The sequence below is a fragment of the Tachysurus fulvidraco genome, chromosome 25 (assembly GCF_022655615.1).
Source record: "Tachysurus fulvidraco isolate hzauxx_2018 chromosome 25, HZAU_PFXX_2.0, whole genome shotgun sequence".
In the NCBI taxonomy this organism is placed as follows: Eukaryota; Metazoa; Chordata; class Actinopteri; order Siluriformes; family Bagridae; genus Tachysurus; species Tachysurus fulvidraco.
This window is the reverse complement of record NC_062542.1, coordinates 95,001-105,000: the sequence shown is the minus strand read 5'-3', so window position 1 is coordinate 105,000 and position 10,000 is coordinate 95,001. Positions and strand designations below refer to the sequence as shown.

General features: G+C 44.0%; 1 protein-coding gene across 2 annotated transcripts in view; it reads left to right on the top strand.

The window, feature by feature from the left end:
- cdk14 (cyclin-dependent kinase 14) overlaps positions 1-10,000 on the top strand; it is a 24,012-nt gene that overhangs the window by 3,457 nt on the left and 10,555 nt on the right. Inside the window, exons 1-10 of one of the 2 annotated variants that reach the window (XM_047808465.1) lie at positions 658-834; positions 3,165-3,410; positions 3,674-3,768; positions 4,036-4,115; positions 5,908-6,002; positions 6,221-6,283; positions 6,521-6,644; positions 7,752-7,872; positions 8,091-8,184; positions 8,421-8,484. In XM_047808465.1, coding sequence (XP_047664421.1) covers positions 787-834; positions 3,165-3,410; positions 3,674-3,768; positions 4,036-4,115; positions 5,908-6,002; positions 6,221-6,283; positions 6,521-6,644; positions 7,752-7,872; positions 8,091-8,184; positions 8,421-8,484 — 1,030 coding nt within the window. In that variant the 5' untranslated portion in view covers positions 658-786. Of the gene's footprint in view, positions 1-657; positions 835-3,164; positions 3,411-3,673; positions 3,769-4,035; positions 4,116-5,907; positions 6,003-6,220; positions 6,284-6,520; positions 6,645-7,751; positions 7,873-8,090; positions 8,185-8,420; positions 8,485-10,000 lie in introns of those variants that run through there. The other variant, XM_047808464.1, reaches the window with a different exon arrangement.

Below are 10,000 nucleotides of genomic sequence, written 5' to 3'. Positions count from 1 at the left end.
TGGCACTAGTGTGCACTTTGGCACTAGTGTGCACTTTGGCACTAGTGCGCACTTTGGCACTAGTGCGCACTATGGCACTAGTGCGCACTATGGCACTAGTGCGCACTATGGCACTAGTGCGCACTATGCACTATGGTACTAGTGTGCCCTATGGTACTAGTGTGCACCTTGGTACTAGTGTGCACTATGGTACTAGTGTGCAATATGGTACTATGGCACTTTATTTCCAGAACTTTTTTTTTCTGGAAAACAGTTAATTGCTGCAGTGTGTGTTTATGTGTGTTGCACGCATGTGAGTCTGTGAGACCTGATGATGCTCCTCTGCCCTGAGGGTTGCATTTTACTGAAGCTACACAGCACGGGGGGTGAGTGGGGGTTTATGGGGGATTGGTGGTAGACTAGCATGTGTGTGTGTCTCTGTGTGTGTACACCTACATACTGCTCCTGCTGCAGAAGCTACAATTGCTTCTCCCTGCTTCCTCAAACTGCTCCAGATTATACCATCTACACACAAAGGGGCTGCTCGCTTGAGCTCATCTTTCTCAGACTAGAGAAGAGGACATGAAACACACACACACACACACACACTGATGTATCACTTTAGGAGAAAGGATTCCCCCTCTCATCCATCCACATTTGGTACAGACCATGGGGTTCTAGCCTGCTGAGGCAGTAAGCGAGAGAAGACAGAGAGAGAGAGAGAGAGAGAGAGAGAGAGAGATATAGATACAGATACAGACAGATACAAATTGAGAGAGACAGACAGAACACAAATGTTCTGAGTGTATGCATCTCCTTAACTGCAGCAAACTGCAAAGAGACCCTGAATTTAAGGTAAGCAAACCAATCTCTCTCTCTCTCTCTCTCTCTCTCTCTCTCTCTCTCTCTCTCTCTCTTTCTTTCACCTCTTACTATATTGCATACTATTATCCAGTCCTCGGTCTAACTGTCAGTCTCCCAACATGCAGCTCTCTCATGCAGTACAGTGCATGTAATAGATGTTAGCATGAAAGAAACATATTAAGGAGTGCGCACACACACATGCACACACACACACACACACACACACACACACACACACACACACACACGCACGCACATCGTGACTTGGCATGCATGTGTTCCATGACGTGCGTATGTCTGCTTCTGTGAAAAACACCTCACTGAATATCACCATCATATCTCTCTTTATATACACACACACACACACACACACACACCACACACCCACACACACGCGCGCACACACACACACACACATTATTGTATTAAAGCGTGTATCCAAGTGTGTATCTGAGTGTGTATCTGAGTGTGTATCTGAGTGTGTATCTGAGTGTGTATCTGAGTGTGTAACTGAGTGTGTATTATAGCATGTAACCGAGTGTGTAACCGAGTGTGTATTATAGCATGTAACCGAGTGTGTGAGTGTGTAACCGAGTGTGTATTATAGCATGTAACCGAGTGTGTATTTATAGCATGTAACCGAGTGTGTAACTGAGTGTGTAACCGAGTGTGTAACTGAGTGTGTATTATAGCATGTAACCGAGTGTGTATTATAGCATGTAACCGAGTGTGTATCTGAGTGTGTATCTGAGTGTGTAACTGAGTGTGTATTATAGCATGTAACCGAGTGTGTAACCGAGTGTGTATTATAGCATGTAACCGAGTGTGTAACCGAGTGTGTAACCGAGTGTGTATTATAGCATGTAACCGAGTGTGTAACCGAGTGTGTATTATAGCATGTAACCGAGTGTGTATCTGAGTGTGTATCTGAGTGTGTAACTGAGTGTGTATTATAGCATGTAACCGAGTGTGTAACCGAGTGTGTATTATAGCATGTAACCGAGTGTGTAACCGAGTGTGTAACCGAGTGTGTAACCGAGTGTGTATTATAGCATGTAACCGAGTGTGTAACCGAGTGTGTAACCGAGTGTGTAACTGAGTATGTGTGTGAGTGTGTAACCGAGTGTGTGTTATAGCGTGTAACCGAGTGTGTATCTGAGTGTGAGTGTGTAACCGAGTGTGTATTATAGCATGTAACCGAGTGTGTATTTATAGCATGTAACCGAGTGTGTAACTGAGTGTGTATTATAGCATGTAACCGAGTGTGTATTATAGCATGTAACCGAGTGTGTATTATAGCATGTAACCGAGTGTGTAACTGAGTGTGTGTGAGTGTGTGTGAGTCTGTAACCGAGTGTGTAACCGAGTGTGTAACCGAGTGTGTATCTGAGTGTGTGAGTGTGTAACCGAGTGTGTATTATAGCGTGTAACCGAGTGTGTATGTGAGTGTGTATGTGAGTGTGTATTATAGTAGCTGAGGAGGAGGAGCTTCGTTGTCGGCTTCGAGTCATTACTTCCAGGTGGATCTGTGAATTAAACCAGAACGGAATCTCAGCTGGTTGTAGTGAAGATAATGTTGTTGTGTCACTACACAACTAAACAAACACACACACAACCCCTGGGATGGTAGCAGACAGCAAACAGGCAGAGAATAGTGAGTGAGGTAATGAGTGTGATTTGGGACACAGCCTGATTAATGAAAGCCTAATGATTAATAAATGAGACTGGTGAAGAGAAACCTCAGCTCCTCAGGGTGATGTCATTTACTGTGAATGACACTTACTAGGGCGATTACACACACACACACACACACACACGCACACGCAGGCACGCACACACACATATACACGCACGCAGGCACACACACACACGCAGTCACGCACGCACACACACGCGCACACACACGCGCACGCACACACACATATACACGCACGCAGGCGCACACACACACGCAGTCACGCACGCACACACACGCGCACACACACACACACGCACATGCACACACAGTGTGTAGTCTGTCCATGTATGTGTGTAACTCAGCCTACTGTGAGCTTGCAGTGTGTTGCGTTAATTAGAACAGAGTTTCTATAATGGTAGTAAATATTTAATTGGGCCTGTTGATGTGACACGACTGTCTGTCCTGTTCAACACACTCCACACAGACACCACATGCATCGCTGTGTGTAATACGGATATTAGACTCCAATTAACAATGTTTTTAAAAATGAGGTCACATTGTGCTAAATTATGCTTTTTTTCATGAAATGAAACAATGAAAATGTAATTAATATCACAAACCTATTTTATTCATTTCCCCTTAGATATGTGTCTCCAACATGTCCAGTCACGGGTGCCAGAGTTCGGACTCACTCTTCAGGCCCCTGGATTCAATCCCTGAAGAACGGCGAGCGCGAGTCCAGCGCACTCAGAGCGGCTTCGAGCCCTTTGATAAGCAGACAAGTCAGGTGAAGAGAGTGCACTCGGAGAACAACGCCTGCATCAACGCCTCGGGGAGCAACACACATGTAGAGTCACCTAAACTTCGCCGTCACTCCAGCCCTAGTTCCGTGAGTGTGTGTGTGTGTGTGTGTGTGTGTGTGTGTGTGGATGAGGATGTGAGTTTAGTTTTAAATACTTGAGGTTGTGTGATGTTCGAGGAGGTTTTAGGATATACGGGGTTGATGATAATATGTAAAGCTGTGTGAGGCTGTGTGAGGCTGTGTGAGGCTGTGTGAGGTTGTATGAGGCTGTGTGAGGCTGTGTGAGGTTGTGTGAGGCTGTTTGATGATATATGATGAAATGTTAAAGAATCTGTTTGTGTTTCTGACAGCCGACCAGCCCAAAGTTTGGGAAGGTTGATTCCTATGAGAAACTGGAGAAACTTGGGGAGGGTTCATATGCCACTGTTTACAAGGGGAAGAGCAAGTAAGAGTTCTGTGTGTGTGTGTGTGTGTGTGTGTGTGTGTGTGTGTGTGTGTGTGTGTGTGTGTGTGTGTGTGTACTTTCTTTAATAAAATAATTAAATAAATAATTATGACTTGTGTGGATTTAAATTAGAATTGTAAATTTGTGTGATTTGTAAACACTTCCTTTTAACTAACCCTGTCCATGGCTTCTCTAAATATAACCTGTGTGTGTGTGTGTGTGTGTGTGTGTGTGTGTGTGTGTGTGTGTGTGTGTGTGTGTGTACAGGGTGAATGGGAAGCTGGTGGCTCTTAAGGTGATTCGGCTACAGGAGGAGGAGGGAACACCGTTCACTGCTATTAGAGAGGGTGAGAATTACAGTTAGATAACGGAGGCAGATTTACGTTTAACATTTAAATAAACATTTCTGTTTGATCTTTTTAAAACTTAATTTTCTATTATTACTTCATTTTCTCTAAAAATGCAAAAAGGCTCATAAAGCAGGATTCATTCAGAAGGTGATTTCTAGATAAAGAGGAATTTACATTGCAAGTCAAACTTAAACCTAATTCTATAGACAGGTTTGAAGAAATGCTGTAAAAAAGTCTGCTTTCAAAAAATATATTTTAATTGTTTATTTTTACCAATTTAAAGAATGCAAAGTGAGCAAACAGAAGAACATCTAAATAAAATCAATATCTGGTGTGACGACCCTTTGGATTTAAACCAGCGTCACTTCTTCACAAAGTCAGTTGTTTGTAGGATCCGAGTCAGGTGTGTGAATAAGCAGTGATCCCAGCAGGTGCTGATGATCATCAGAGTCATATGCAGGTTGAAACCCAGTCATTAAGTGAAACAGAAACATCTGTGTAGGAGCTTCACACTGTGTGAGGAACCAAACTCTGTTACTGAGGTGAGGTTGTAGAGACAGTCTCATGTAACAGATCAAACACCACGACAAGACTGAGCACAGGAACAAGACACCAGGTAGTTCTACTGCGTCAGTGCGGTCTCTCCCAGCACAGGGTTCAGAGGTTTCAAGATATTATGTTCAAGCTCTTCTGAAGCATAAAGATGTAGATGCAGTGGGCCAAAGAAACTTGCAGCAGATGAAGGACACATCACAGAACTGGAGGAAACCAGTGGGACCCTGATACAGCCATCTACTGTCTGGAGACGTCTGGTCAGAAGTGATCATGGAACTGCAGCACATAAGGATAAGAGGCTGAACTATACACGAGAAAACGGGAACTGGTCTTCAGGAAAATGGCAGCAGGTCTCTGGACTGATGAGTCAACATTTGACATATTTGGCTGTAGCAGGAGGCAGGTTGTTCACCAAAGGTCTGGACAGCAGAACAATTCTGAGTTTCTATAGGCAACAGTGAAGCATGCTGGAGGTTCCTTGCAGGTTTGGGGCAAATGAAGTTGGAGATCTGGTCTGGATTAATTATGTCCTTAATGCTAAGAAATACAGAAGGATAGATCCTGGTTTGTCCCCACAGAGCCCTGATCTCAACATCATCGAGTCTTTGTGGATTACATGAAGAGACAGAAGGATCTCAGGCACCTGCATCCACAGACGATCTGTGGTTAGCTACCTGCTGATTGCCTTCAAAGACTGTGTGCAAGTGCATCTAGAAAAATTTGATGCAAAGGGTTGAAGGGCCACAAAAAAAACTTATAAAACTTCTATTTTTGAAAGAATTGTATAATACTTTTGAAAGCGTATAATATATATTACAGTCTTCAGTTACCTCTTAAACACATGGTAGTAGATGGACGTGTGTGTGTGTGTGTGTGTGTGTGTGTGTGTGTGTGTGTGGTGCCCAGTGATGGCTTTCATCCCATTTAAAGAACGTACATTATGTGTAAAGTGCAGACAGGGACTCCATCAAAACTAGTGATGACATCATAACTAACAGTGAGAGTCAGAAGGTGACACAGACATGAGGGCTTCCTGAAAGAGTCCAAACACTCCACAGTCTGTAACCCTGAGTGAACATGTGAGGGTGGTGAGGAGACAACATCCAGACATCCCAGTTCACCAAACACTCTGTGTTCATCAACACTCCAGATCTTTACCTAAAGAAGCTATTCATCTGAATAGTGTGTGTGTGTGTGTGTGTGTGTGTGTGTGTGTGTGTTTGTTTGTTTGTAGCATCTCTCCTGAAGGGTCTGAAACATGCAAATATTGTCCTGCTACATGACATCATACACACCAAGGAAACACTCACACTCGTCTTTGAATATGTGGTGAGTAACACAGCTGACACCCCCACACACCCCCACATACCCCCACCACATAGATGCCACACACACAAAGTGCACAATTTAATATTTTCTCTTGCTTTTCCTGTCTGTCCTTCTCTCTCTCTCTCTCTCTCTCTCTCTCTCTCTCTCTCTCTCTCTCTCTCTCTCTCTCTCTCTCTCTCTCTCTCTCTCTCTCTCTCTCTCCCCATCTTTCGCTGTAGCACACAGACTTATGTCAGTATATGGATAAACACTCCGGGGGGCTCCACCCTGAAAATGTCAGAGTAAGTGCATCTAATCATGCGTCGCTGTCTCACTGCGTTTGTGTGTGTGTGTGTGTGTGTGTGTGTGTGTGTGTGTGTGTGTGTGTGTGTGTATGAATTAAACTTATTTCTCTGCAATACACTCACTATCATTTTCCCAAAAATGATTTAGCATGTGTGTGTGTTTGTGCGTCTGTGTGTGTTTGTGCGTCTGTGTGTGTGTGCATCTGTGTGTGTTTGTGCGTCTGTGTGTCTAAGCTTTTTCTGTTCCAGTTGTTGCGAGGTTTGTCCTACATCCATCAGCGCTTCATCTTGCACCGAGACCTCAAACCTCAAAACCTGCTGATCAGTGAGAGTGGTGAACTGAAACTGGCTGATTTTGGTAAAAAAAACCACACACACACACACACACACACACACACACACACACACACACACACACACACACACACACACATATGAACACAGACACACAAACACAATACTAATTAATTAACCTGTTTTACTCAACAATTCTAACATTCTGTTAAGAAACACTTACAAAAAACATAGTATAGAATAGTGTGTGTGTGTGTATGAGTGTGTGTGTATGTGTGTGTGTGGGTATGTCTGTGTATGTGTGTGTGTGTATGTGTGTGTGTGTGTGTGTATGTATGTGTGTGTGTGTGTGCGTGTGTGTGTGTGTGTGTGTGTGGGTATGTGTATGTGTGTGTGTGTGTGTGTGTATCTTTCTCTTTGTCCATAAACAATGTGTAAATAAGCACACACACACACACACACACACACACACACACACACACACACACACACACACACACACACACACACACACACACACACACAGAAACACATCTAACAGTGAGTTAGTAGGAAAAATCCATAAACACCAGAACATGGTGGATAAACAGGGGCAGAATGGAGACGTGGCTGTGACCTGCACTGCTCAGGGGCATCATGAGGAGTGGGGCTCGAGAAGAAAGAGCAATGAGTCACACCGAAATGTGTGCAATGGCAATAGAGGTGGAGGGAATTAAGCTGAACTGACAGAAACAGGGAAGAAAAGAGAGGGAAAGAGAGAAGGAAAGGAGGATGAAGGTTACCGTCGATGTCATTTTCCCTTCATCATTGACATTCAGTGCATTTACACAGCAGGGACAGTAAAGGGGTGGGGTTGTGGGGGTGGGAGTGATCTTCAACTTTAAAAACAAAAAGGAGTCACTGCTTCACACACACACACACACACACACACACACACACACACACACAGATCAGAGAGCAGAGTGTAAAGGTCTGGAGACATATATTATACATCACACACTATTTATATAACACACAAACACACTTAACACTTTCACTTTGTGAGGTTAATTATGGAGGAAGAGAACAGTGAGACAGTAATGGTATGGTTCTACTGGAGAATCTTAATAACAGTGTTATACTGTGTGTGTGTGTGTGTGTGTGTGTGTGTGTGTGTGTGTGTGTGTGTCAGGTCTGGCTCGTGCTAAATCTGTTCCCAGTCATACATACTCTAATGAGGTGGTTACTTTGTGGTACCGACCCCCAGACGTTCTCCTTGGTTCTACTGAATATTCCACCTGCCTGGACATGTGGTGAGAGCAGGAGCACACACACACACACACACACACACACACACACACACACACACACACACAATTCTATCTCTAACTAACATGGATATGTCATGTATGTGTGCGATCTTCACTGACTGACATTTTAATGAGGTGATGTTTGCTGCACTGCCTGTAGGGGGCGAACTGCTTCACCAGTATATGCTGTTTATGATGACTGTGGTTGGTTGGCTGCTTAGGGGCGTCGGCTGTATCTTTATCGAGATGATCCAAGGCGTGGCTGCCTTTCCTGGTATGAAGGATGTGCAGGATCAGCTGGAGAGGATCTTTCTGGTGAGTTAAACAGCTATTTCCACCATTTTCTTGTTTCTTTCTCTTTCATATTTAAACAGAACTTGGATTTTATTATGGACTTTATAATCTGATTGGTATATAAGCAGGGAGACAGACAGGGAGGATGACTGTGTGTCTGATGGCCGCGTGTCTGATGGCCGCGTGTCTGATGGCCGCGTGTCTGATGGCCGCGTGTCTGTCAGTCTGTTTCACCCTCTATATCTCTCCATCTGCAGGTACTTGGTACTCCATCTGAAGAAACATGGCCAGGTGTTCACTCACTTCCTCACTTCAAACCAGGTGAAAACACACACACACACACACACACACACACACACACACACATTAATAAAGAGAAAAATGCTGATGTAACTGAAAGCTCCAAAGGCCAGATTTTATTTCAGATATGACAGAAAATTAGAGTAAAACGTTTAGACTAAAAAATGACGAAGTTTAAAGTGAAGTTTATATTTATCCCTAATAAGCAATCCTGAGGCATCAGTGTCAAGAAAAACTCTCAAGAAAGTGTAGACAGGGACTCCATCAAAACTAGTGATGACATCATAACTAACAGGGAGAGTCAGAAGTTAGTAAGCATCCACTGTCTGATGTCCTTCATGTCCTTCTTATCCAGAGCGACGTACATAAGTGCTTAAGTCTGTATCACTGAATGCAGTAGCTTACAGACGTAACTCACCATCAGCCGAAATCACTGTTCAACGTGTAAATACACACACACACAACAAACAGGGAAGAAAGTGAAGAGGAAGTGTTTCATGAATAAGCAGGTCTTCAACCATCATTTGAAAATAACCAGTGTTGTTGAGCATCAGGGCTCCAAGGGCCCAACAGGGTCAGGAGGAAGAAGATCGAAGCTTGTCAGAGGGGAAATCACCAACACTGTCAGAGGGGTGGTGTAGGAAGGGAAAGTAATAAACAGCGAGTCCATTTCTTCCAGGAAGTCTCCTGGGACCAGGAGGGCGGTAGATAACCATTATGAGAAGGTTGATTGGAGAGGTAACTGAAATGGCATGGAATTCAAAAGTGATGAGACAAGAGGAGAGGTGTGAAACACCATCTCCTTGACAACGGTAGACCTGTACCACCACCCCTGCCCATCTCTGTTAGCACAAGGAAGACACAGGAGTAATGGGAAGTTAAAGCGGAGATAAAATCGGCTTACCTTACAGCAGACTCACAATTCCAGAGCCCACCTACTGTACCAGCAGTGTGTGAGACTCACACAACAGAGGAGGGTAGATGGGGTTACTGGGATCGTGACCTCTGCTCTGTGACCGTAAGAGGTGACTACACAGATGGGTTTGAGTCACATTTCTGCAATCAACCAAGAGTGAGACTAAAATATGGTGTGACTAAACAGTACTAGGCACTTATTTACAACACAGCACACTTCTCTAGAACAAAGTGAGATAACCCTTCCTGACACGAGTCATAACCCTTCCTGACACGAGTCATAACCCTTCCTGACACGAGTCATAACCCTTCCTGACACGAGTCATAACACGAGTCATAACCCTTCCTGACACAGGAGTCATAACACGAGTCATAACCCTTCCTGACACGAGTCATAACCCTTCCTGACCAGAAGGAAGTCTATTCAAATAAAGAGAGTTAAAGCACATTCTCATCATAACAGTATAACAGAGGAAGCTAATTGTTTATAGCATGTTTATAAATAAGCTTAAAGAGTGTCCAATGATTGTGTGCGTGTGTGTGCGTGTGTGTGTGTGTGTGCGCGTGTGTGTGCGCGCGTGTGTGCGCATGTGTGTGTGTGCGTGTGTGTGCGTGTGTATGT